This window comes from Orbicella franksi, chromosome 15 (assembly GCF_964199315.1).
Source record: "Orbicella franksi chromosome 15, jaOrbFran1.1, whole genome shotgun sequence".
NCBI classification, from domain to species: domain Eukaryota; kingdom Metazoa; phylum Cnidaria; class Anthozoa; order Scleractinia; family Merulinidae; genus Orbicella; species Orbicella franksi.
Window position 1 is genome coordinate 17,394,882 of NC_138159.1, and position 27,295 is coordinate 17,422,176.

Below are 27,295 nucleotides of genomic sequence, written 5' to 3' on the forward strand. Positions count from 1 at the left end.
ACATTGCACTCTGTGTTTTACGTTTGTGACGAAAGCAAGCACAATCTGGTGAAGTTTTCAGTACTGATGTCCTTGGTCAAAGAGAATTATGAGTTTTGGCTGTAGTAGAAAAATTCCTTTTTTATTTGTCGCTCTGGGCTTTTTAATCTGCCTTTTCGTTGCAACATCGTCTGCACACGGCCATGGCTCCCATCAGTCCAGCAATGATAAGGAAGTAAAAATCGGTGTATTGCTTCCTATGACGGGCTACTGGCCGATCGGGAAGACTTCAGCATCGGCCATAACCATTGCCGTTGATCGGATAAACGAAGATCAAACGCTCCTGCCTGGCTACAACATGACTTTTCTGTGGAACGACTCCATGTGTTTGGCCGCGGGAGGGCTGAATCAAGCGGTAGAGTTTCGAATTTCGGGGTTGGATGCTATCATCGGCGATGGCTGCGACATCATTTGTGAGCCGGCCGCGATTTTAGCCGCCTCTTGGAACTTGCCGATGGTTTCGTGGGGCTGTGAGTCGTCTAAACTCTCCGAAAAAAGCATGTACCAAACATTTGCCCGCACCATGGGGTCGTTCTCGAAAATGGGCGATCTATTCTTGTCGGTGTTTCGCTATTTCAAGTGGAAAAGCATCGGTATTTTAGCATCAACAGAAAGTATATGGCAGCTGGCTATGACGAGTTTGATGAAAGTCTTTTTAGAGAATGACATTGATATTCGGTATCTACACACGCTCAGTCCGGGTCATGTACTGGTAACAGAACGAGAAGAATTTAAAAGTACGCTGTTGCTTGCCAAAGAAACCGCACGCAGTAAGTGATAATGATGTTTGATCATATATTGTGTACCGTGCTGATATCGATATTTGACCGTGTGAAAGAAATTTAGCTAAATTTGATAACGTTGCTCGCCAAAGAAACCGCACGCAGTAAGTTATATGGATGTTAAATATATTATGTACGGTGCTGATATCGATATTTATTAACCGGTTGAAGCTTAATCATTCTACTCTACCCCGTACAAAATGTTTTGCTTTGCGACCGTTAATTGCTTTAAAAGCTCTCGCTTGATTTATTAAAATACCGCTCTCAGCAGATTTTGGTCACTTCACGTACAGGTAATGTTTTTTTTTCTTCCAACTTTCTTTTCTTTGCTTTGACAACGTGGGGCGTGGCTAAACTTTAAGTCCGTCAAGGGCGACGCTTCGTCAAAAATGAAGTTATATTTTACCAGCGAAATTTGCGATTGTCTAGATCTTTTGGTACGCCGGTGGCTCTAAAAACGTGCTTGGGCTAAATCTGGAATGACAGCGTCCGGTTCCAAATGGAAATACGAAAAATTAGCCGTCGTCGTTCGGGTTCATCAGACCACGCAGAACTTGGTCATTTCACGTTGCTGTTTTGCAGAGGACGGCAAAGAAATGTACAAAGATTTATAACGCACGTGCACGGCCATTGTTTTGCTCATTAAACCTTTTGTTTGGTGGCGTTCTCGTTGCCGTCCTCAAATGACATAATAGGGAGTTTTAGCAAACCACGACGGCGACGGCGACGGCGACGGCGACGGCGACGAGACCGTCACCAAACAGAAGGTTTAATGAGCAGAACTATGGCTGTGCACGTGCGTTACAATTCTTGGTATATTTCGTTGCCGTCTTCTGCAAAACAACAGCGTGAAATGACCAAGTTCTACGTATTTTGGAAAACGTGAACCGCAATGGGTAATTTTTCGTATATTCTTTTGGAATTAAACGCTGTCGGTGCATGTTTAGCCTAAAAGATGACAATGATGAAGAGCCAGAAATTTCAGGTAAAAGAGAATTAAAAAATTTAGGACCTCGACAGAATACTGAGCTACAGCATAAAGGTGAATAGGTGATGTTACACGAGCCGATTTTAACGCCGATTTTTAATCCATGTTACTCGAGACTTGCACGAGATTTACTCGAGACTTTTGACCCAACTCTGTTGCGGCAACGGTTGGCAACGGTATGTTAAACGAGACAACTTTAACGCAATATGCAAAATTCGGGCAACAATGTTGCAGATTTTTGAATCGCTTTCAAAAACTTCCAACGTGTTTCCGAAACGAAATGTTGCGTTAAAAGTCGCCCTGTGCCCCATGCTACACGACGTCGATTTGTAACGCAACAATGTTGCGTTAAAAAATTGGCTCATGTAACATTATCTTAAGCCGAGTACAAGAGTCACTACTTGAAAACTTAATGCAACTGTGTCACGGATTTCGGCCAAATTTAGACATAAGTACATGGCCACTAAATTGAGTGAAATACAAAAATTAACTACTTGAAGCAGTGAAGGAATAATAACACAGCAGATACAGAAAAAGTACGGATGGACAGAAATTGAAAAAGATTAAAACTGAATTGCGATGTCGGTTTTTGAAAAACTGCCGGTTAGGCTGAACAGTTCTCAAAGTTATTCTTGTTTTGTTTGCCACGTTTAACTATAATACCCGGAAGACATTTATTTGTAATGAAGCTATGTTTTGTCATTTAGATCCGTAGACTTGATTTCTTCGCTACCAATTTAGTTTCATAACGAGTTTTTGGCAAAACTTATTGAAATAGACTAAACTCAGCCGCAACACAGTCCCTCTAACCAAAGCGATTTTAACTAGACTAGGTGGTATAAGCTGTCATCACGTGTCTTCCTGTCTTCCTATTACCTCAACCGAGTGTGAAAATGTTCTTACATGAAGACTTAACCTTTCCCCTTGTGCCTTCGATCATTTAGTCTTTGTCATGCTGTGTTACAGTGGCGACATGCGCGCGCTGATGTTGAACGCGCTCGATCTGGGCATGTTGAATGGCGACTTCGCGTTTCTCACAGTGAACCTGCTGCCGTCCGCCGCCGTCGGAAATAACACGTTTATGGGAAACGACGGGCGCGACGCCGAGGCCGCCTTGGCGTTTCGTGGAATTCTGAGCGTCCACGTGCGCGAACCGACCACACCTTTATGGCAATCATTCAAACAGAAAGTGCGGGAAAAGATGAATGCGTCCCCTTTCTATATACAGCTGGATAAAAGTGAACAGGTACGTAGCACGGGGCTATTCACCCCATTTCTTAAATGTATACAATCGAACCCCCACCTGTCTACAACGGCCACTCTTTCTTGTCCCGGCGGCCGTTCACTCTTATTTGGCCTCGCTATAACCGCAACGGCGACTAAAACTCGTTTCAACTGCCATAATAACCTCTCAACAATTAACAGCCAGTTAATCAATGACTGACGAACCGCGCGTCGTTGGTCTCTGTTTCTGTTAAGTTTCTGCCTTTTCGATACATTTTGATTTATATATGTTAAAATAAGCATAGGGAAATCTCTCTATCACAAGGAATTATTCGCAAACTGAATTTATGCCAAGCTGATAGCAAAATCAATAAAGACTTGGGCTCTGATAGCAGCGTTAGAAAGAATGACATCTAAGGAGATTAATGCAAATAATTAGGAAGGAAATCTCCGTACTGTTTACCAACAGGTTGAAGTTTATGCTGGTGCTATATACGATGCCATTTATCTGTACGCTAACGCGCTCAATGAAACTCTTGCCGGCGGGAGCAGTAAACGGGACGGCCGAGCGATTGTCAAGAGAATGTTGAACAGAGAGTTTGAAGGTAAGGCAAATGAAGAGCACGCCCTACGGAGGCTGAATAAGAACACGCCCTCCACAAGTACAATTCCAGCCGGGAGTCATATGCATATGCCGTAAATTTCCGAAATTATCGACCCTCGTTACTTTCGGAATTAGCAGCCCTCGGGTCTCGTTACTTTCGGGGGGGCTGCTACTTTCAGGGAATCGTTACTTTCGGGGAGCAAAAAAACCGTTATAAAGTTGGTGCGGTTGAGTGTTTTTTTTCGCAATAAGAAACGTAAATTCGTAAAACCAGCCCTGAAAACATGAGATGAATTTCTTCGTTCTAGTTTAAATTTATGTTGCTGCGACATGCATGAGGAGCTCTTTATGTGCAGATTGTGTTTTTGGTCGACAGGAAAGCTAGTAAGCGCACTGATACGTTTATCTGCTGTATCATTATCTCTGCGCGCTGGTCGAGTTTTCACTACTTCGCGACTGTTGAACATGGCGCAGACGTTTCAATTACCATTTGAACAAGTTTCCTGTAAGTACGTTCTGGTTGCTTGAGGAAAGTTTTACGGTTTTTGCTTGAAAATAGCGCAACATGAACGGATGAAGCACGAAGTGGCATTTTGCACTTCTTGGCATAATTAAGGGATACCTTCCCTTGTGGTCGAGTGCCGTAATTATAATTATCAACTGTACTACCGGACATAACTTTCCCTTGACTATTGATTAGACATGTAAATATCCTTTTGAACCTTTGTCACGTTATTTTAGGGGTTGGGGGTTGAGGTGGGCTTGCTACTTTTTTGGGCGGGGGTCGCTACCTTCGCGGGGGGGGGGGGGTCGTTACTTTCGGAAGTTTACGGTATGTAAATTAAAGAAACTCTGTCACGGCTTTTTGAGTTATTTTGCCCACGTTCAAAATTGACTTTAAATCGAAGGAAACTTAACAATAGTAGTTTCCTAAGATAGAAAAACGCATTAGAGCTAGTAATTAACCAAAGAGGAACCATGATGGTTAAGGATGGAGAAGATTGACACGGATTACAAACAATGAACTTGAAAATTTAAGCTTAACTTTTCAAGATGAACAAACCGTGATGTAGCTCATTTAAGGTGGTGTGAATGTAGATAGAAGTGACCTGCGTTGTTATAACTAGTGTCTTTTTCTTGCTAGGAGCTTCTGGTAAGGTGCGTATAGACAGCTCCGGGGACAGAGAACCTGACTATTCACTCAAGTATTACGTGAATGGCAGCTTTCAAAACATCGCTGATTACAGTCACTCAACCGGAGGCTTCAATCTAAGAGGTAGGTACACTTACATCACAAGCTCAGTCTTCAAATTCTCCTCACTCTCAGCACACATTTCCTATAACACTCTTGAGAGAATTTGTTTTTTAGTCCAAACTGTTTTCCCCAGTCCCATAACTTATAAACTATAAGAATGAATTCTGTTGTATAGGCCATTGTACAGTTGTGTGCTTAGTTGCCTGGCCCATGAATACAAGCGAGGCTGAAGGTGACCTATCTGCTCTTCTCATTCAATCCATTGCATCCTGAGCAGGCATATACACGTACTTATTGGTCGTGCTCTTTGTACCACTTGTGACGTCGTCAATTTAAATGTCACCAGATATTCTTGGTAAGCAGACAGTAGAGCTCGGATAGATCTATTCGCACAACAGTCGGTTTTGGATATCGACGGCATTCAGACGTAGCAAATTGAAAACCAAGGTTATCGGTTTTGGTGCAAAAATGGTTTTAAAATGGCCTGTTATACCTATAATTGATCAAGGTCCCATTTCCAGGTTTTGGCTATAAATTACACCCGGTCCAACTTTTTACGGCAGCCAGACAAAAGCTTTATTTGTATTCAGCTAGAGATTAAATGAACAAAACTAAGTTAAAACAAAAACAGTACATGGCTGCCCGAAATAACCTTAATGGGCTAATAAGACTGGGCAGCCATCCTTAGTGATTTAAAGCAATTATTCATTTGGGTCAAATAAGAAGAAAGAAAATGAAGCGCAAAAGGTAGCGAGAGTAACAACGGCCGAGAGAAAGGAAAGAAAAAGGGCAAGAAAAAACATTCGGAACAGGCAATCGCATGCACCAACTTAAAATATTGTACGTTTTTGTAACTTATCTTCGGGAAATTGATCTTTTTGGTAAGAAAATAGTAGTTTTTTCACCAAAACTAAGGCCCATTTAGTGTCATGGCAGCCAAAAACTGATTTCATGGTTAAAAACGGCATTTTTCTTGTGAAACTTTCGGTTTTAAAGGGTTAAATGCGAACTCGTTAGCATTAGAACAACTTGATTCACAAAACAAAAGCAGTGAGGCCTATCAAAACAAGGTCGCCTCCAGCCTCGTTGCCATTCAAAGGCCAGGTCACTGAGCGGACAACTCTAAAATGGTCTATTTCAACCGTAGACTTCTGTTTCATCTCATTTCCTTTGCAGATGCGAGCGTCATTTGGGCCGGGGGTCGTACCAGTCCACCCTCGGACAAACCTAGAGGTGGCTGAGATAAAGAACTGTGTTTGGAGGAGGTAAAGAAAAGTGAGATTGTGGCATTCACTCCAAAAGAAACTAAATTTTCTTCCTGTCACACTTTGCTGACGATACTGAGGCAAAGTGTTGTTGAAAACCTGGAACATGCTTCTTACGCTGCCATGGCAACTCATGTTGACGCTCAATACACGTCTTTTTGCTCGCTTGTAGAACCTATAAAAACTTACACTAAGTGTTATTCATCGTTATTGAATGAACAGAATGCAAACAAAGGAAGTGTTGTGACCCACAAATGCACATCACTATGTTCATGATCATGTGTTCTGATCAGTTGTTCTTTTGCTTTCCAGCCGCACGACTCGTTAACGTGGTTATAGGGGCCTCCGCCTCTGGCATTCTTGTGTTAGCTTTCTTGTTCCTCGTAATTATCAGGTACAGTATTAAAAAGTACTCACATTAAAGCGTGATTAAAAGGGCTAGGTCAGGCTATTTTAGGTAATTTTGTTTAGTTTTGTTAATTATGAGCTCTAAACGTCAAATTGGCGGAGTAAGAGTCTTTCATTTGCAAAATCACGGCCACATAACAACTGGGAATGATTTTCCAGCTGTGTAAATGACATTTTGTTATAAACTGATATAAATTTTAAAACAGCTGGGCCGACGTTTATCAAATTTACCCCCATGCAATGCATTTTAATCCTCTCCGGTTTTGTCTATCCATGTCCCTTCTTGGCTTTCCTGTGTTTTACTTGAGATCCTCTATAGTTTTCAGCCGTTTTTCTGATGTTTTAGTTAATTCTATGACCATTTGATCCGTGCTGAAATTGCCTAAAATTGTGTGACCTAGCCCCTTTAAACATTTTATCTGGAAAGGCAGTAGCAAAATGACACATTCTTGTAAGTATGTAAGTATACAAGTAAGATGACTTACTTTACGTTGCCTAGTAACATCACATATTTTACGTTGCCTAGGAACTTTATGGTAATCTTAAACTGAGGTACATTAACGTGGAAGCTCATAATTACTTTGACATCCTGAAGACGATTTTGAGAACGAGGGTTTCATCCCTGTCACCTAATCAAATGCAAATCTGTTTGATAACTGGCCCTTTTCCGATAACTTTTTTCAGAAAACTCCGTTATGAGACGGATCTGGCTGAAAACATGACGTGGAAGATCCGGTTTGAAGATATCAAAATGAAAGAACAAGCCAGACAAGAAGAGGATAGGCCACAGCAGCAGGGAATGCTTTCTTTTAAGTTTAACTATCTGATCGGACAGAATCTGGTAGGATAAACCAACTTTATTACATCTTGTTAACGTTGCTTTTGGATTTACCTTTTAAGTAATTTTGATTTCGCTTGAGGGCTTGAACGATCGTGCAACACTAATACTTCATCCATTATCTTTTCTCACGGTAAAGGCCATTAACTTGTTTCGCTAGTTTGTCACAAGAAGAACGTTTTGCCGCGCTTGGCGCAAGTTGAACCTTATTGCCGCGCTTGGCAGCGGTTGAATGTTTTTCCGCGCTTGGCACAGGTTTAACCTTTTCCCGCGCTCGGCACAAGTTTAACGTTTTCCCGCCTTCTGCATGGGCTTAAACCTTTCCCTTGCTTGGCACAGGTTTAACTTAAACTTTCTCGCGCTTAGGATAAGTTGAACCTTGTAGCCGCGCTTGGCAGCTCTTGAACGTTTTCTCGCCCTCGGTAAAGGTTTGACATTTTTCCGCCCTTGGCACGGAGTTAAAGTTCTTCCGCGCTCGGCACAGGATTAACGTTTTCCCGCGCTTGGCACAGGTTGAACGTTTTCCCGCCGTTGGCACAGGTTAAACGTTTTCCCGCCCTTGCCAAAGGTTTAACGTTTTCCCGCCCTTGGCACGGGGTTAAAGTTTTTCCGCGCTCGGCCCAGGTTTATCGTTTTTCCGCCCTTGCCACAGGTTGAACGTTTTCCCGCCCTTGGCACAGGTTGAACGTTTTCCCGCCTTTGGTACAGGTTGAGTGTTTTCCCGCTCTTGGCACAGGTTTAATGTTTTCCCGCCTTCGACACAGGTTGAACGTTTTCCCGCCCTTGGCACAGGTTGAACGTTACAGTTTAAGCGTTTTCCCACGCCTCCGTCATATTGATTCCTAATTGCCTACTCTTGTTTCAAGCCGACCACTTTAACGCGCGTTTTCTATGTTTGCCATTGGATAGAAATGACTATTTTTGTGCTTAACCTGCACGCCTAACCCATACATATAAAGAAGATGACTGTTTCTTGTTCCTTCCCCAGTCTGCAGGGACGTCAAATGCGCTTTTTAATCCCGTACGTCGAAGCGCTGGCATATCTTCAACCGCATCAGACCATGAGCACAACTCAGAGCACGTGTCTACTAACATCGGGGAGTATCATGTAGGTGTATAGCTAGTGTTTAACTATTTTGGGCCCGTATTTGGAAGACATTGGTTCATAAGAACTTCGCTTTTTTAAACTGAATTATTTTTTAACTCCCTGCTATCTCAAAATCAAATTATTTTCCCTAAAATAAACATTTTATTCAGTTACTATCGGCTTTCTCTAACTCTTGTTATCTCGAATTTCGAACGTTTTTTAATTTCCTTTGAGGGCTCGAGATAGTGGGATTCAAGTGTAGCTTTTATGGTCCGAGCCGAAGGCGAAGTTCATAGAAAAACTTACACAACAGAAACAAAACGAATCTTTCTTTTGCAGGTTCTGTTTTTGGCGTCAAACCAGCTATCTAACTGACATTACTCAAAAAAGTTTTTCTTGAATAGAAAGCAGTTTTCATTGAGTTTGTAAAGCGTGTCAAAAAAGCCAAATGGCAATGATCTTTAGAAGCTGCAAACAAATTTTCGGAGACGTTCGCATTACAACTAGACGATCTTTGTAAATCCTTAGAAACTTGCAGCAAATAATCCGAGACTTCATACTTGTTATTTGCTATGAAATAAACGAAATAGTATTTCTCCCTTCGAGTTCAACTCGAGTTAAATATTGGAATAATAATTTCAAATCTCCGCAGGTAGCCACTGTTGATCAAGTTGTTTGCATAGTCGTTTATGTTTGCATCCAAATAAACTGGTGAATTAATCGAAAAAGCTTTTTAATTTCAGGGGCAAGAAGTGGCCATAAGCCGCCTCAGGAAAAGAAGTGTTCAGCTAACGAGAGAGGTTCTTATAGAACTCAAACAGGTAATCTCCGTAGTAACGAATTAAGATAAGCTCAAAGACGGGGGGATAAAAGGAAAATGTGGCATTTTAGAGAGCAGGGACAGCTTGAACATCGACAAAAACGGCGTTCATGAAAAGGTACTCCTAAAAGTTTAAGCCTAATTTATGCGTCGCATTTCCAACGTGTCGAGTTTAATTCAGCTAAGTGCGGCAGAAATGCGACTGTTGATTCATACGTCGCAATTAATATTGTCGGGTATGTCGGTCAGCGGAAAATGTTTTAAACGTAGAGTATTCAATATGGCGGACGAAGAGACTAAGCTACGAAGGACTTAAATTTTGCGAAAAATTGTCCGCCAAGGAGAAAGAGAAGGCTAACAATGCAGCAGTATGTGTTGCAATATTTTTAGGTTAAAACTCCAATTTGTCCTTGCAATTGTAAAGAAGTCGTCTGAGCAGATGGCATTTAGCATATCAGCAACGAGAATATCGAGCCACTGCGCTTTCCTGATGCCAGGTAGTATTGGGACGAGAATGGACAAGTTTCTTCTTTTTCTTTGGGGGGATCAAATTTACGCATGCTCAATACATTAACATAACGTATCCAATCTCGTTCCCAGAGTCTTCGTTTCCCTTGACCAGCGGTCGGAAAACGACAGCTCTGGGAGCAACCATTTCGGGCGTGCGCCATAGATGCAGACTGCGCAGTCAAACCGGATGGGTAGAATTCGGTTATTTCAAAATGGTTGCTCCCAGAGCTCTCGTTTTCCAACCGCTGGTCAAGGGGAACGAAGACTCAGGGAACGAGATTGTAACGTATCATAATGTATGTATTAGATTCGACGCGGCGGTAATTCGACGTTTGAATCGGTGTCGCATTTCTGTCGGATAACGCGACAAAACCAGTCGAACGTGCAGCAGAAATGCGGCAGCCGATTCAGTCATCGAATTTCTGTCGAATTTAATTCGTTGAATTGAATTCTACACGGCAGAAATGCTACTAACCTGGCCTTAGCAGACAAAGGCATTACCACAACGTCAATTAAAATGAGTATTAATAAAACCTTGATTATATATATAAATAATTATTTTGCAAAGGTTCGGGATCTGAGCCACGAGAATCTCAACCCTTTCATTGGAGCGTGTATCGAGTCACTACACATTCTGCTCGTTGGTCTTACTGCAAAAAGAGAAGCCTCCAGGTTTGTAATCTCTATATGTGTTCGCACAAGATTTTTACCCATTACGCAGACGCTCTTTGGGCTCGTCACGCAATCCCCCTCCGTTCGTAAGGAAGGAGGATTGCGTGACGAGCCCATAGAGCTTCTGCGTAGGAGGTTAGTTATACTTTGTTTGTCTGTTAGCAAAAACGTGTTCCTTTTATACCAGCATGTATGTCCGCATGGGTTTGATGTAGACTACGAGTAGTCCATCTTTCGCTTAGTCCGTCGTGCGGGACGCGAAAGAAAACCGCGAGAAAAAAATGGCCGCGCGAGCTCCTAGAGACCAGAAGCACGCCCACTTGATTCCACGGGGCCATTTTTCCCCGCAGTTTATTTACGGTCTCGCTCGAAGGACTAAGCGAAAGAGGGACTACACGTTGTCTAGGTTTGATACCAATACGTATCTAAGTACAAGTTAATTACTCATGAATGTTACCTTAAGGTTTTGTTACCCTTATAAGCACTTGGTTTATAACCACTTACGTTGTTTTTGTGTGTATGTTGTTCGTTTATTCGTATGCTACCCTGTGATCAGGCTCATCGCGTGGCAACTGAAAAGAGAGGAAAGATTTCTTCCTTCATACTTTTTTTCCCACGAAGAGCCTGCTCGCAGCCTACGGTCAAGAACTGAAATAATGGCCCGAAATAAGGGGTTATATTGACCAGGCATGAGATGAGATGGCAGCAGATACTGCTCAAGTTCTTGTTTGGACGTTTATATGTCGCGGTCTAGAAATACGCAAAAAAGAGCGAGGCTAACATTCAACCTGCCTGACCGAACAAGCTTGACCCAAAAGGATTTATCATACGGCATTAAGAACATTATTTTCTTGCTGGAAAGAGGTCATTCCGAGAGGATTTGTTGGTTTCCTCTTACCCGCTCAGATAGCCAGTCACAGCACAGGCGGCCCAGATGTTGAATACAATTAATACGTGACATTATGCTGTTGGCGATTGCGTTACAATTTTAGCCGTTTATAAGACAATGTATGAGAATGCTACGAAAATTACTCTAAATGCTACGTGTAGAAAATAATTTGAATAAAATGGCTTGCCTTATGTTTGCATTGCGTTATTTTGATGTCTCTGGGTTCCTGGAGGTGGTCTAGAACCATTTAAGCGAGCTTCACTTTTCAACCAGAGACATCAAAACAACACAATGCAAACATAAGGTAAGCCATTTTATTCAAATTATTTTCTACACGTAGCATTTCGAGTAATTTTCGAAGCATTCTCATACATTGTCTTATAAACGGCTAAAATTGTAACGCAATCGCCAACAGCATAATGTCACGTATTAATCGTATTCAACGTCTGGGCCGCCTGTGGTCACAGCGCAGAGGGAAAATTTAATTTTTTTTCACCATTTCCGCGCTTCAATGCAAGCGCGCGAAATGAAATATATAGCAGCTTTTCTTCACCGTATCCAGGGGGAGAATAAATGAATATGGAGGTTGTAGTCAAATGCCAGTGAAGCAAAAAAATCAACTAAGGGTAAAAAAAGTCCAACGTGGAAAACTGTTGACGCTCAGTCTAAGCAATACAATCAATCAATCAATCAAACTTTATTTAGAGAGGGTTTACACTTAATATAATACAACTAATTAACTTGTGGGCCCCTTAGCTAACTACATCAACCTGAATTTGAAGAAAAAATAAATGAAGCTAAATGAGCCGCCTGAGCGAATTCGGAAAGTTGGCGTCTTGGGTGTTCGACCTTCCATCGTCAAGGCAAAACAGCCATAATAACTGGATCTTGCTACCATAAAGGAAGGGGCAACGCTCGAAGTTTCAACTTTATATAATGTTAGTATGTAGCTAGAGCAGTTACTTAACTTTCATCAATTTTTCTCCATATGCAAGCTTCAAGTACCACTTCATTACCCTATGTATATTTGATTAACAGGTCATCGTTTTCAGTCGAACTATTTACAAAACTAACTGTTAACCTTTACTGGTAAACAGCAAATTAGATTTAAAATTCCACTGGTCTTAATCTTACGCATGGTGTTCGACAAAAGTTTAAATATGCTGTTTATACTCTTTTCATTTCTTAGGTTAACTGGGCACACTTAATGTTAGATAAAATTTCAAATTGTAGCTATCTGTAAAGCTCTTTAACCTGGTGAAAAAGGTCTGATATATGAAAATACTAACCAAACCTAGATATCCTGTATAAAGTGTGTTCAGAACTGTAACAACGACGGAGAGAATGCATGTTGTTTCTTCAAAATCCTACTTTCTTCAGGTTACCTTAACAATTACTACTGAGTGTCAGTGTGTTTTGGTTTTGTTTTCTTTTTAAGTCTCCTTGGTAAAACACTAGGTTTTTCAGTCAAGTCTCAGTCTAGTATTACAGTGGTTATTTTTCCTCGCAGAGAAGATCCAGAACAGTTGCTATCAGCATCGAAAAGTGTGATACCAAAATAACATTGCGCACTAAGGTTTTCTGGTTTAAACAGTTATTCGAGTCCAATACTCATTTCCGATTAACTCTCAAATCTTCTTTTGCTAAAAAAAAAACTGGTAACCTCTAGACAAATGATTGGATACTTGCAAGGGAAGCAACGGCTTATTCTAAAAAGTGAATATTTAACAAAACTTATGGGACAGGTTGTTCGAAAGTCGGTTTACTGTAACCCAGGTTTAAAGGTTAACCGAAGTATTCATTTTTCTTTTATAAAAATGTTTTTCACTGCTTATGTTTCGTGTACTTTGAGATTATTCAAACTCAAAACTAAAGAACAAACAATATAAACAGAAAACCTCACCGAAAAGTTAAAAAATGACATCAAAATTCTCACTAATCCAGGGTTAGCTTAATCGGGCCTCGAACAACCCGGCCCAGCGTTTTGCGCTTAATAATTCTACCGAGGCCAAAAATTAAACGTCGATTTATTTTATTTCCAACTTAGCGCTAGGACAAAACTTCTCATGCGATCACTCGCTGCCTTCCTGGTCATTCTTGCCAGCACCTGATAGAGGAAATAAACAACAGCGGAAACATGTATAACCATTTGAATTTATTTTTCTAAAATAAAAAGCAATTTCCTTAATACAAAATAGATTTATTTTTAAAGATTCGCTGGAATCCGCGCGGGCTTTGATCACCTCAATACTGGGGTGTTATCTCATTGTTTTGAAAGCTTGTGAAGGAGGGTGGACCATACAAAACAGCGTGGTCTATTTGTCTTTTACAATAACATTATAAATTGGATTGGAGAATTAGCATGGCATAATTTCATTGCCAAATCCAGGTAAAAAAAAAAATCATCAAGCTTCATCATGATCAAAATGCTATTTCGAGCTATTGATACCCAATTTTGGACAAAATCGAGATGCCGAAACTTCATATTTTCAAATCTCCGCGGTTTTCGTGTAGTGCACTCCTGCAATAAAAACCGACACACGTTTTTTCCTTTCAAAAATTGCATTGCGTTACACGTTGGGTAATTTCATGGTCTACACTCTCATGATCGACAAAACTAGTAAAATAAATTAAATCAGCCGCACAAGATCAAACGACAAACGTTAAAATACAAAAATACATTTATAAACTTGAACGATAACATGTAAGGAAAATTTTCACTAAATACCAGAAACCCTTTGCCAGAAATAAGAAAGCACGTTTTTTCAACGAATCTTACCTTTTTTTCCAAAATCAAATGTCACGTTATCTCCAATCAGTATAAAAGGTGCCCACTGGCTCACGTCATAGCCATTACTTCCCATCCACTTCATGGCCTCATGTAGAGATTCACCAGCACTTTGCCCAGCAACAAGGTGATCGTAGAAATGAGTCATTAACTCCTCTGTTGATTTGTCATCCAGGGCCCACAGAGCCACCAATACTGAGCGTGCGCCAGATCCTAAGAACGCTCGAGCAATTCCAACAGCTCCCTCGGCTTTGGTCTGTCCACGAGCACTGTGGCAACAGCTAAGGACTACCAGTTTAGCTCGTAGTTGAATTCTTGAAATGTCAGTCATTGTTAATAAGTAGAGTCCTTCTTGAGGTATTCCATTAGGAATACGAAAAGATGGTGCGAGGGCAATTTCTCCTCTTTCAGCATCACCGTGTGCGGCGATATGAATCAGGGCCACTGATTTCATCGCTTGAAGAACTGCCTTCTTTGTCGCTTGCCGTCCTAGCAAAGGCTCCACACCCAGCTTTTCACCTACTATCCTCGCTTCGTTTTCTGCACAAGGTAATCGCGAAATTTTCGTGAGCCATCCTTTGAAATGCACCTCACCAACGTCAGGATTCCCCACTATCAATGCACCGGTTTGACAGTGATAGTCGGCTGGACTTTCATCAATGAGCTTGAGAGTTCTTAAAGAAGGAACAATGCGGATCCTGAAAGATTCCAATAAATACTTTCCGCTTTCATCAGTTAAGGCGGCAAATGGAATTTGGTATAAAGCTCGATCAGGAACAATGATGATTTCAGGGCCTTTAAGTAAGGCCGCCACAGGAGCGATGATAAGTTTGTAACAGATAGGGAGGTTCATTTTGGGTCCTTGGCTGGCTTTACTTTCATTTCCAAATCGCGAAACTTCATGGTTGTCTTCCTCGCTTGTTTTGGATTCTGGTTGAAAACTGTGTAAAGATCGGTCTTCGCAAAGCTCCTCTGGTAAAACGCCAAAACTTCTGAAATTGAAAAACTCATCCAAATGCTGACTTAATCCCTCCCGAGAAATAAGGTCATTTCCTTTTATCTCCTGGAAATGTGCGACTCTTCCTGCTTTAAGAATCCACAAATATATGCGACAACAAAAATATGAGACGTACAGACAGGTGCAGTTGCATTCCTTGGCTACGATGCCTTCAAGACCCGCCCACGTTCGACGATTAATGGAGATTTTATTCTCCAGAGAGTACTGAGCTGACATTAAATCTGCCAAAGCCCTGGCCCTCGAAAGCTCTGAAACATACAGAGCTTCAGTGGGATTCCCGATTTCACAAAGCAGCATACCAAGATCTCTTTGAGAAAGAATATGGCGGTCAGAGAAGGAGATCTTAAATTGATCGTTGTCGCGGAGGGAGCTGCGAAGTTCCTCCCATTTTTCAATACCGGAAAGGAAATACGAGATCGCCTCCTGAATCTTTCCTTCTTTCATTCTAATGTATGCTATCTCTGTTAGCGAGTGAAACTGGCCCTCAGTGTCTCCAATCTTCTCACTTAAGTTAAGTGCCTCCTTGATATATTCTTCTGCTCTATCGTACTTAGACTGGACGAAAAAGAAACGTCCAAGGGATAAGTAACCATTTACTTCTGTTTCCCTCTCTGCAATTTCTTTGCTTATCACAAGAGTGTTTTCATAATATTCTTTTGCCTTGTTAGAGGAACCTACAGCCAATTCCACATCTCCTTGGTTGCAGTAAAAGCTGGCCAACCCGTGTCTGTTTCCAGTGTCTTTGAAAATGGCAAAAGCTTTCTTATTATATTCATTAGCCATGCTATACTTTCCACGAGAGTAAAGTTCAGCTCCCAAGTTTAGGTAAGACACAGCTATGCTTTCTCTGTCATCAATATTTCCACTGATGGCCAATGATTTTTTATAGCACTGTGAAGCCTTCTCATATTCGCCAACTAATTTATACACATTTCCAAGGTTTGTGTAACAGGTAGCTTCTCCATTTCTGTCTCCAATTTCTTTACTGATCACAAGTGATTTCTCGTGATGTTCTCTAGCCTTCTCATATTGCCCAACTGATGTATACACAGTTCCAAGGTTTCCGTAACAGGAAGCTTCACCATTTCTGTCTCCAATTTCTTTGGTGATCACAAGTGATTTCTCGAGATGTTCTCTAGCCTTCTCATATTCGCCAACTGATGTATACACATTTCCAAGGTTTCCGTAACAGGCAGCTTCTCCATTTCTGTCTCCAATTTCTTTCTTGATCACAAGTGATTTCTCGTGATGTTCTCTAGCCTTCTCATATTCGCCAACTGATGTATACACATTTCCAAGGTTCGTGTAACAGGTAGCTTCTCCATTTCTGTCTCCAATTTCTTTACTGATCAGAAGTGATTTCTCGTGATGTTCTCTAGCCTTCTCATATTGCCCAACTGATGTATACACAGTTCCAAGGTTTCCGTAACAGGAAGCTTCACCATTTCTGTCTCCAATTTCTTTGGTGATCACAAGTGATTTCTCGTGATGTTCTCTAGCTTTCTCATATTCGCCAACTGATGTATACACATTTCCAAGGTTCGTGTAACAGGTAGCTTCTCCATTTCTGTCTCCAATTTCTTTCTTGATCACAAGTGATTTCTCGTGATGTTCTCTAGCCTTCTCATATTCGCCAACTGATGTATACACATTTCCAAGGTTCGTGTAACAGGTAGCTTCTCCATTTCTGTCTCCAATTTCTTTACTGATCAGAAGTGATTTCTCGTGATGTTCTCTAGCCTTCTCATATTGCCCAACTGATGTATACACAGTTCCAAGGTTTCCGTAACAGGAAGCTTCACCATTTCTGTCTCCAATTTCTTTGGTGATCACAAGTGATTTCTCGTGATGTTCTCTAGCTTTCTCATATTCGCCAACTGATGTATACACATTTCCAAGGTTCGTGTAACAGGTAGCTTCTCCATTTCTGTCTCCAATTTCTTTCTTGATCACAAGTGATTTCTCGTGATGTTCTCTAGCCTTCTCATATTGCCCAACTGATGTATACACAGTTCCAAGGTTTCCGTAACAGGAAGCTTCACCATTTCTGTCTCCAATTTCTTTGGTGATCACAAGTGATTTCTCGTGATGTTCTCTAGCTTTCTCATATTCGCCAACTGATGTATACACATTTCCAAGGTTCGTGTAACAGGTAGCTTCTCCATTTCTGTCTCCAATTTCTTTCTTGATCACAAGTGATTTCTCGTGATGTTCTCTAGCCTTCTCATATTCGCCAACTGATGTATACACATTTCCAAGGTTCGTGTAACAGGTAGCTTCTCCATTTCTGTCTCCAATTTCTTTACTGATCAGAAGTGATTTCTCGTGATGTTCTCTAGCCTTCTCATATTGCCCAACTGATGTATACACAGTTCCAAGGTTTCCGTAACAGGAAGCTTCACCATTTCTGTCTCCAATTTCTTTGGTGATCACAAGTGATTTCTCGTGATGTTCTCTAGCTTTCTCATATTCGCCAACTGATGTATACACATTTCCAAGGTTCGTGTAACAGGTAGCTTCTCCATTTCTGTCTCCAATTTCTTTCTTGATCACAAGTGATTTCTCGTGATGTTCTCTAGCCTTCTCATATTCGCCAACTGATGTATACACATTTCCAAGGTTCGTGTAACAGGTAGCTTCTCCATTTCTGTCTCCAATTTCTTTACTGATCAGAAGTGATTTCTCGTGATGTTCTCTAGCCTTCTCATATTGCCCAACTGATGTATACACAGTTCCAAGGTTTCCGTAACAGGAAGCTTCACCATTTCTGTCTCCAATTTCTTTGGTGATCACAAGTGATTTCTCGTGATGTTCTCTAGCCTTCTCATATTCGCCAACTGATGTATACACATTTCCAAGGTTCGTGTAACAGGTAGCTTCTCCATTTCTGTCTCCAATTTCTTTCTTGATCACAAGTGATTTCTCGTGATGTTCTCTAGCCTTCTCATATTCGCCAACTGATGTATACACATTTCCAAGGTTCGTGTAACAGGTAGCTTCTCCATTTCTGTCTCCAATTTCTTTACTGATCAGAAGTGATTTCTCGTGATGTTCTCTAGCCTTCTCATATTGCCCAACTGATGTATACACAGTTCCAAGGTTTCCGTAACAGGAAGCTTCACCATTTCTGTCTCCAATTTCTTTGGTGATCACAAGTGATTTCTCGTGATGTTCTCTAGCTTTCTCATATTCGCCAACTGATGTATACACATTTCCAAGGTTCGTGTAACAGGTAGCTTCTCCATTTCTGTCTCCAATTTCTTTCTTGATCACAAGTGATTTCTCGTGATGTTCTCTAGCCTTCTCATATTCGCCAACTGATGTATACACATTTCCAAGGTTCGTGTAACAGGTAGCTTCTCCATTTCTGTCTCCAATTTCTTTACTGATCAGAAGTGATTTCTCGTGATGTTCTCTAGCCTTCTCATATTGCCCAACTGATGTATACACAGTTCCAAGGTTTCCGTAACAGGAAGCTTCACCATTTCTGTCTCCAATTTCTTTGGTGATCACAAGTGATTTCTCGTGATGTTCTCTAGCTTTCTCATATTCGCCAACTGATGTATACACATTTCCAAGGTTCGTGTAACAGGTAGCTTCTCCATTTCTGTCTCCAATTTCTTTCTTGATCACAAGTGATTTCTCGTGATGTTCTCTAGCCTTCTCATATTGCCCAACTGATGTATACACAGTTCCAAGGTTTCCGTAACAGGAAGCTTCACCATTTCTGTCTCCAATTTCTTTGGTGATCACAAGTGATTTCTCGTGATGTTCTCTAGCTTTCTCATATTCGCCAACTGATGTATACACATTTCCAAGGTTCGTGTAACAGGTAGCTTCTCCATTTCTGTCTCCAATTTCTTTCTTGATCACAAGTGATTTCTCGTGATGTTCTCTAGCCTTCTCATATTCGCCAACTGATGTATACACATTTCCAAGGTTCGTGTAACAGGTAGCTTCTCCATTTCTGTCTCCAATTTCTTTACTGATCAGAAGTGATTTCTCGTGATGTTCTCTAGCCTTCTCATATTGCCCAACTGATGTATACACAGTTCCAAGGTTTCCGTAACAGGAAGCTTCACCATTTCTGTCTCCAATTTCTTTGGTGATCACAAGTGATTTCTCGTGATGTTCTCTAGCTTTCTCATATTCGCCAACTGATGTATACACATTTCCAAGGTTCGTGTAACAGGTAGCTTCTCCATTTCTGTCTCCAATTTCTTTCTTGATCACAAGTGATTTCTCGTGATGTTCTCTAGCCTTCTCATATTCGCCAACTGATGTATACACATTTCCAAGGTTCGTGTAACAGGTAGCTTCTCCATTTCTGTCTCCAATTTCTTTACTGATCAGAAGTGATTTCTCGTGATGTTCTCTAGCCTTCTCATATTCGCCAACTGATGTATACACATTTCCAAGGTTCGTGTAACAGGTAGCTTCTCCATTTCTGTCTCCAATTTCTTTCTTGACCACAAGTGATTTCTCGTGATGTTCTCTAGCCTTCTCATATTCGCCAACTGATGTATACACATTTCCAAGGTTCGTGTAACAGGTAGCTTCTCCATTTCTGTCTCCAATTTCTTTCTTGATCACAAGTGATTTCTCGTGATGTTCTCTAGCCTTCTCATATTCGCCAACTGATGTATACACATTTCCAAGGTTTCCGTAACAGGCAGCTTCTCCATTTCTGTCTCCAATTTCTTTACTGATCACAAGTGATTTCTCGAGATGTTCTCTAGCCTTCTCATATTCGCCAACTGATGTATACACATTTCCAAGGTTCCCGTAACAGGCAGCTTCTCCATTTCTGTCTCCAATTTCTTTGGTGATCACAAGTGATTTCTCGAGATGTTCTCTAGCCTTCTCATATGCGCCAACTGATTTATACACAGTTCCAAGGTTCATGTAACAGGCAGCTTCTCCATTTCTGTCTCCAATTTCTTTACTGATTAGGAGCACTTTTTCAGTGAGTTGCTTTGCTTGCGTGTATCTACTTTGATGGAAATACATCTCCCCAAGTGTTATGCTTAGCTTATATTCCTCAAGTCTTTCACCACTTTCATGGTAAATTTGGAGAAGTTTCTCTGCATATTTCATGGCGTTTGTATTATCGTTGATGCGATTACAAGCTTTCCACATTATACGATATATCCTCGTATAGAGTGATTTACTTAATTTCTGGTCTTTCAGAATGAGTAAGCATTCCTTGCATAATTCGATGGCTTTTAGAAATCGATTGGTGTTGAGAAGGAAGCTGGCAACAGTGAGGCCGATTGAGATGGCTTGTATAACTTCCTCTACGTTGTTCATGTCAAAAATTTCTGTGATAATATAACAGAATAAAAGTGGAAACAAATTTGGAACCAAGTTTAATTTGTTTGTCCTTTTGTTATCTGTTGTTGTTATAATTATAATATCAACATGTATTACTATTGCTTCCATTTTTCATACCGTTAACCTTGCGCAGAGAAGGCATCATGCGAGATACGATTTGACTTCAAACATTTATGAAGCTTGTGAAACTTATTAACTGGTGAAATGTTTGGCTCCTTGGTTGATATATTCAAGGAGAAATTGGGCGAAAAAAATGCGAAATCTCCGAGTGGCAAAAGCGCTAATAAGTTTGTGCGTTCTTTGTAATATTTTGAGTTTCACAAAAAGTATTCAATTCATCGGGTACAAACTTGCTCGGGGCAGTTATAACGTTTTATGCCCTCTCAATATTCGGAATTGATATTTTTTATAGCTTTATCATGATCAGAAACAAAATCCCTGATGCCAAATAAACAAACTGACTACCAAGATTACACTATACTATGACCTCTATTGAAAGCGTAGCGCTAAAGAAATATTGTAACGAGAGGAGTAATTGATTTATTTACATGTAGACTTTCTCAACGTTTGCAGCTGTGGCTTAATGTATCTGCTGAGATTAAAACGGAAATTTTTGAAAACGAAACACTTTTTATAAAAAATAACTATTCTGCCCTTCGCTTTGCAAAATCTGCTGTCTTCAAGAAATTCCGCTTTTGTCTTCTTATAGGTCCTGGCTTCGATTTTTTCGCTGTCCAAGGACTTTTCTCTACCTTTTTTAGTACGTTTTATGCCCTTACTAAGAAGTGACGAATGGAAGAACGAATTAATTCGAAAACACAACTGCGAAATATGTAGTGTATAAACAAAACAAAAGCTAATAAGGCCCTTGTAATAAGAGCTGCCGGAGGAGGCCGTTTCGCGCAAAAAGTCGACGGGCTGTGAGGACTATGACACCTAACTGTTTTATCGATTTTTACTAAAAAACAGTTTTTTCTGAATAACTGACTCGCGTTTCAATATTTTTTTTTATTTCGTGGGAAATGTTCGATTTAATAGCGACCTTTCGGTTTACTTAAAAAACAAATTCGACAAAAGTAGCTCTTTCAAGGTATTTTGGAGGGTGCAGCGTTTCTATGTTTTTCAGTGTGGACTTTGAGCGCGGTGTGTTTTGATCGGGTGAATAAAATCTGTGAATCGTGAAATTGTGAAAGTGTGGACGCCTTTCTTGTGTTTCCCACAGATAACCGTTTGAGTGGTTTTTGCCAGCTTGTTATATATTTTTTTTTTGGCTTCGTATCGATAAATTGTAAGATAAGCTAGAATCGATAAATTCGATATTTATCGATAACATCGATAACGCTAAGTGAAAAATCGATAATTATCTATTACTCACAAAGAATCCTGTTATCCATTTGTATCGATTTTCGATATGATTGACTGAGTTTTATCGATTGTTATCGAATATCATCGATTGTCAATTTGGTCGATTGACTACCCAGGAAGCGTGCTACTTTTAAGGTTGTACTATGACGAAAATCGCATCTTTCCTATCGCAGCCATTTTAAAACATAAACAAGTAGCCCGTGTGAGAAGAAAAATGCTGTTTACTGTTGTAAATAAGTTAGGGACTGGAGCTGGTTTGACCTGCGAGGTCTGAGTCGAGTCTCGTGATTGCCACTTGAAAAACGTTGGCAGAAAAGGAATCGGAGAGAACGGAAAGGAGTCTAGCGTGGACATTGATCTATCTCTGTATTACGGAAAATATCTATCGGAACACGGAATTAACTCTTAGAACAACATTGTCATATCTCGGAATCTATCAAAGGATCAAAATAAATAGTATGGATCGATACAACATTTACTATATTCAAATATCTCTCTTCGTTCCAGAGATATTCAAGTTTTCAAAATATGCAAATTAGCCCAGTGATGACGGAACTAATGTAGATATTTGCAAACGGTAAACTGCCTTTTTATTCTTTCATGGAATTCTATGTGATACACCTAAAACATCAAGGGGGGGAAATTTGATCATAGTACCACTTTAATGTTAAATTGTGGAAACTGAAATTCATCCTGAAATCCAAATTATTCTACATTCCACCCTACCCTGTAAACAACACGAGTTTGTTAATTTGAATGGAGTATTCTTAATACGCAATCACATTTTATAAATTTAATGCTACACGTGGAAAAAGACAAAAACATTGAATGCAGGCGTTTACAATATGCCTATCCTGACATGCGCACAATCGTGATTAAACATTCAACAATCTGTTACTGAATTTTAATTCCCGCTGGCTTCAAAAAGACCAATTGTTAGCGAAAGGTGAAACACGACTGTCATATTTTTGCTGTCAGATCTTGTTTTAATTAGCTACTTCGATGAATATTCCGTATAAAGTGTATATGACATGACAGATAATTTCTGCTTATCAGAAAGGCCTTTCAAAGTACAGAAGAATGGCGTTTTTCCTTTTGAAATATCTTTTTTTCGTTTTTGAGATATTGACTCTTTTCTATTATGCAAATTAGAGCAGTGATGACGTCATATTGTTTGCAACTAAATTATGGTAAAATACTGAATAAACAATATCTCTAGAAATACTGAAGCAGTGTTCTTGAAACTTGGCACCACAAATGTTCATGACAAAAGAAACAAAATGTCAGTTTTGTTCATTTTTGTTTGAAAAATAAATTAAGCAATAACTTATTTAACTATAAATAACAAAGTAAACTTACCAATTCCCGTTCATTCGGTTTCGAGAATGCAAATTGAAGCAACGTCGGTGCAGTACAGCCTCTCTTTTACAAGAGGACGGCTTTGTTTGTCTACAGGGTAACAGATAAAAAAACTATCACAAGTTTATTCAAGACGCGTATTTCTTTAATTAGTCCCTGTTTTGCCAGTAATTAAACTTCGCGGATATAGGAGCACAATTTTTAAATTCAGTAGAGATGGAAAATGAAAGTTACATGCAGACCAACATAAACAATTGTGCCTTAAAATTCACAAAGAAACATAAACAAGCACAACTGGAATTCTCGTCCAAGATTAGCTCAAGGAACTCCAAGCCTAAGATCTGAAGGAAAACGCAAAACTGATAGTTTTGATTACAGACATGTCAGACATAGGTAGACGCAAAACTTGCAATTCACAAAAAAATAGCACAGAAAACTGGAGATCACAGACCAAAGGTACAGTTAGAGGCTAAGACAGACGTGCAAAACTCACAGACAACAACAAAATGAACACAACACGGAAAAACCACAGACGAAGATCAGCGTCCATGAAACTGAAAGTCACCAAGGATTCCGGTCGGTCGTCCCTTCTAAAACACATTTGTCTGCACTGAACTTTGCAGCTATTCCCACATATATGTACATCCATATTTCTGCAATTTAAATTAATTTAAACCCTATACGTGTAGTCATAAAAACATGGCTTAAACTTACTATTCTAACCGTCACTTGAGATGTGCGGATCAGAACGAATCCAACTTCACCTACGTCATCAACAAAGCCCTTTCCCTAAAAAGAACAATGATACATTAGTATTTGATTTTGAGAAATATTTCAAAATATTTTTACCGTGATGTACAGTAAACATGTCAAACAAGGGCATCGAATAGACGATATCTTATATCTAGCTTCAATCAAACAATCAATCAATCAATCAAACAATCATTCCATCAATCAATCTTTATTTAAACACGATATCCTATCATAAAAATGGTTTTCCTAGGAGTCGTGTTAGCTTAAGTCTAATGTTTTTACCGTTACTTGAGGAGTCAAACTCAGAATGAAATCCAAATCAAGAATCATAGTCAGTAAGTTTCAGCAACAGTTCTGGCTTTTCTGTCATAACAAAAAACTCAAGTGCCGTTGTGATTGACACACGTCTAATAAATCCGACCACCTCTACCTTGAGAAACTCAATCTTTAGAAAGCGTGGGGAGGCTATAAGTTTTGATTTTTATTTACGGGAGCTTAAGCAAACCACCGCGATGACGGCAACGAGAACGTCACCAAACAAAAGGTTTAATGACAAAAGCAATACCCGTGTACGTGCGCTATAAATCTTTGTACATTTCAGGGGCGGATCCAGACCTTGAGCTAAGGGTCGGGGTGGGGGAGGTTTGCTTGCCCTGCCGGCTTTTCTTCCTTCCCTCTTTTTTCCTTTTTTACCCAAAATAAGGTGGGGGGGGGGGGGGGGGCGGGGCGGGCCTCCGGGCTTCTTCCCTAGATCCACCACTGCATTTCTTAGCCGTTCTCTGCAAAAACGTGAAATCACCAAGGTCTGCGTAGTCCGAGGAACGCGAACGACAACAGCTAATTTTTCGTATTTCCACAAGGAATTGAACGCTGTCATTGCATATTTAAACTGATCGAGCACGTTGTTAAAGCCATTAGCGTACTGAACAGAACTAGACAATTTGGAATTTCCCTGGTAAAATTTAAATTTATTTTTGACTAGGCGTCGTCCTCGGCGGTACTTAAGCTCGCTAATAATTTCCAGAAATTCCGCTAAGTCAACATAAGCATTCATCCTCGTTTGTATTAATTAATTCGTTGAAAATCGAGAAATTATACTTACTCTCCAGACTAGTGAAGAGTTTCAGGAGGTTTTTGTCTCTGAATCCTTCACTTAATCACTGTAAGAAAAGAATACAAAAGAGACAGTGTCAATTTACAGAAGGAACTTTGGCCGGGGAGGAGGGGCAGATGGTATTCTCCAAAATATATCGGGAGGGGTTACGTATTTGAAACCCTTGCCTTAGGTTTAGGCCAGGATATGCGATCTTCTTCAGTCTGTTTCAGAGCTAACCAACAATCGATACGCAAATTAAGACCTAAGTCAACCAACGAACTGCTTGAGTTTAAAAAATATATATATATATATATATATATTGCACAAGGGCTTCAAGTTCCTCAAATTCTAGGTGGGTTTTGACATCGCTTCATTTACTCACTTGGCAAAAGATGAGCAAAAACAATATGGATAGTTTCTTATAAGAATCATACCTAGTTGTTGACCAGAGTGCAAAAACTATACTCTATATCAGAATAAAATGGCCAAAATCTGTACCTAAATTCAGACGGAAACTGCTCAAAAAGCAAACCCTTTGAGGCTACACTTACCTATACAGCTCATAAAAGGGAGTGCCTCCCCCCCCGGACTACGACACTATATATTAAAATCGCAATCTGAATTCCCCACTTTATGTTTTAAGAGAGAAAGAAAACGGGTGGTTTGTAGTAGTTTTGCTTAATGAATAGAACAGAATGAATGTGCTGAGGTTCTAATTCTTATGCTACCAATTTCAACACAACTTTTTTGTATTACGTTGTATGGTTTAAACAATTGTATGATATAATGTTTAATCGACAAATACAGCTTTATATTCTGCTGTTTAGAATTGCTACTGGCCAGAAAACTTTCAGAGAACTAGCCTAGAAACGACTTTTAAACTGCGAATTGTTGACAAATTTTAAGAAGTGTATCTTTTTAATGGAAATCTACGAAGTAATCTTGTAAATATTTTTATCACTTTCAATTTCTTGTGATTAGCTATTGTAAAATTTTAAATTTCTTTTAAAAGTTCATTGTGCGTGAAAAGTCCCTCTATCTTGGGTGCTTCAATTAAGTGTGTATGTATGAAAAATAAAAGAAGATTGATATGTCAGGAAGTATGTTAGGGTATTTACCAAAGCAAGGTGAACACTGCTAGATGGAAGCTGAATCAAATCAAATGTTACTCACCACTATTTCCCTTTCGCAACGAGAAGAAAAATGATACAAAAGTCTGTAACAGCGCGTTGGATCACAACAAGGACTCTGTCTGCAAGATAACAGAAGAATCATCACGGCCTTGTTCATTATTCTATTCCATGCTTTGACTAGCTTTCTGATGAGAACGAGATCCAAATCCCTCATTTTTATTAAGACAAATTTTCCGTTTAGCACCCATCCAGGAGATAGGGCTATTACATTTCTGTTCCAGTACATCTACTGTGATTTTCCTCTAGTTTTATTTAATGTATGGCACATTTTACCATGCCTAACATCTCAATGCCTATTAGTCAGTTATCTTGACGAGTTTATACTTCTCAGTGGTCAATTGCAATTTATAAATGTCACTAATTTCTGTGTTCATGTCATGGTAAAGCTTATCTTAAATTTAAAACAGTTTTCGTCGGTTCCTTAGTTCAAAATACAATTATGGTATCCTTACTGTACTTACCTTTGGAAGAAGAAAGTCAAATCAGAATGACTCTAGCAGCTAAAACGGACTCTCTTTCAAAATGACGATGACGCGCAAGTTATCAGACTTTCGAACCATCCGATACGCTTTCGGTTTCCACTGGCTGCGGAGTCTTGTTTTATTTATATACAGGATATGTATCGAATTAAAGAGATGGCGCGAGTAGTTTATCTGACATTCGCGAACAGCGAGCACTTCGTAGCATGAATCTCTCTTTTATTAAAAGGAAACGTTATTTTGCGCCGAGTAATCTGGCTGACACCTCCAAAACAGGGCAATAGGCGCAATCGCGGTTCAACCAATCCCAGCAGCTTACAGCCAATTATGTCGTGTAGTTCCAAGTGATCTTCAGTGGCTGCACTGAGTGGACGCTCAAGGAGATCTCTAACCGGACATTGTGAACACACCACGAGAAGAAGCTAAAAGCTACCAGACTTTGAAGTGTTGTGACGTGGAAGGTTGTTTGGGTTATATAATGCTTGGGAAATGTAAACACCGTGACATTTAGTCTGACAAGCATTTCGAA

At 40.0% G+C, this 27,295-nt stretch overlaps 4 protein-coding genes across 5 annotated transcripts in view; 3 read left to right on the forward strand and 1 right to left on the reverse strand.

Moving 5' to 3' along the window:
* Positions 1 to 88: 88 nt before the first annotated feature.
* On the forward strand, positions 89 to 6,548 carry LOC145469120 (atrial natriuretic peptide receptor 3-like). 2 transcript variants are annotated; one of them, XM_081452799.1, is made up of 6 exons: positions 89 to 809; positions 2,754 to 3,055; positions 3,503 to 3,638; positions 4,782 to 4,913; positions 6,069 to 6,157; positions 6,470 to 6,548. In XM_081452799.1, exons 1-5 carry the CDS (start codon positions 89 to 91, stop codon positions 6,131 to 6,133), a joined length of 1,356 nt encoding a protein of 451 aa, XP_081308925.1. In that variant the 3' UTR covers positions 6,134 to 6,157; positions 6,470 to 6,548. The 2 variants fall into 2 exon arrangements, with proteins under 2 accessions (XP_081308925.1, XP_081308924.1); XM_081452798.1 differs by lacking the exons at positions 6,069 to 6,157; positions 6,470 to 6,548 and having other exon boundaries at positions 4,782 to 6,061.
* On the forward strand, positions 6,412 to 10,924 carry LOC145469131 (atrial natriuretic peptide receptor 2-like). Its single transcript, XM_081452810.1, has 5 exons — positions 6,412 to 6,551; positions 7,250 to 7,406; positions 8,392 to 8,511; positions 9,234 to 9,311; positions 10,389 to 10,924. Exons 1-5 carry the CDS (start codon positions 6,412 to 6,414, stop codon positions 10,716 to 10,718), a joined length of 825 nt encoding a protein of 274 aa, XP_081308936.1. The 3' UTR covers positions 10,719 to 10,924.
* Positions 10,426 to 27,295, forward strand: part of LOC145469127 (atrial natriuretic peptide receptor 1-like) — a 35,104-nt gene continuing 18,234 nt past the window's right edge. The window contains exon 1 of the mRNA XM_081452806.1: positions 10,426 to 10,492. The gene's annotated coding sequence lies outside the window, so the exon portion shown is untranslated. The remainder of the gene's footprint in view (positions 10,493 to 27,295) is intronic.
* The window catches only part of LOC145469267 (uncharacterized), a 78,922-nt gene continuing 65,609 nt past the window's right edge, over positions 13,983 to 27,295 (reverse strand). Inside the window, exons 6-7 of the mRNA XM_081452949.1 lie at positions 16,025 to 20,047; positions 13,983 to 15,664 (exon numbers count right to left, since the gene is read on the reverse strand). Coding sequence (XP_081309075.1) covers positions 14,147 to 15,664; positions 16,025 to 20,047 — 5,541 coding nt within the window. The 3' untranslated portion in view covers positions 13,983 to 14,146. The remainder of the gene's footprint in view (positions 15,665 to 16,024; positions 20,048 to 27,295) is intronic.

Bases quoted from the DNA above. Each gene is read 5' to 3' on its own strand.
- LOC145469131 (XM_081452810.1), top strand. From the start codon at position 6,412: ATGCACATCACTATGTTCATGATCATGTGTTCTGATCAGTTGTTCTTT. The intron at 7,407-8,391 runs GTAGGATAAACC...TTCCTTCCCCAG, and splicing joins ATCTGATCGGACAGAATCTG to TCTGCAGGGACGTCAAATGC. The intron at 8,512-9,233 runs GTAGGTGTATAG...TTTTAATTTCAG, and splicing joins CTAACATCGGGGAGTATCAT to GGGCAAGAAGTGGCCATAAG.
- LOC145469120 (XM_081452798.1), top strand. From the start codon at position 89: ATGAGTTTTGGCTGTAGTAGAAAAATTCCTTTTTTATTTGTCGCTCTG. The intron at 810-2,753 runs GTAAGTGATAAT...TCGATCATTTAG, and splicing joins TGCCAAAGAAACCGCACGCA to TCTTTGTCATGCTGTGTTAC. The intron at 3,639-4,781 runs GTAAGGCAAATG...TTTTCTTGCTAG, and splicing joins GTTGAACAGAGAGTTTGAAG to GAGCTTCTGGTAAGGTGCGT.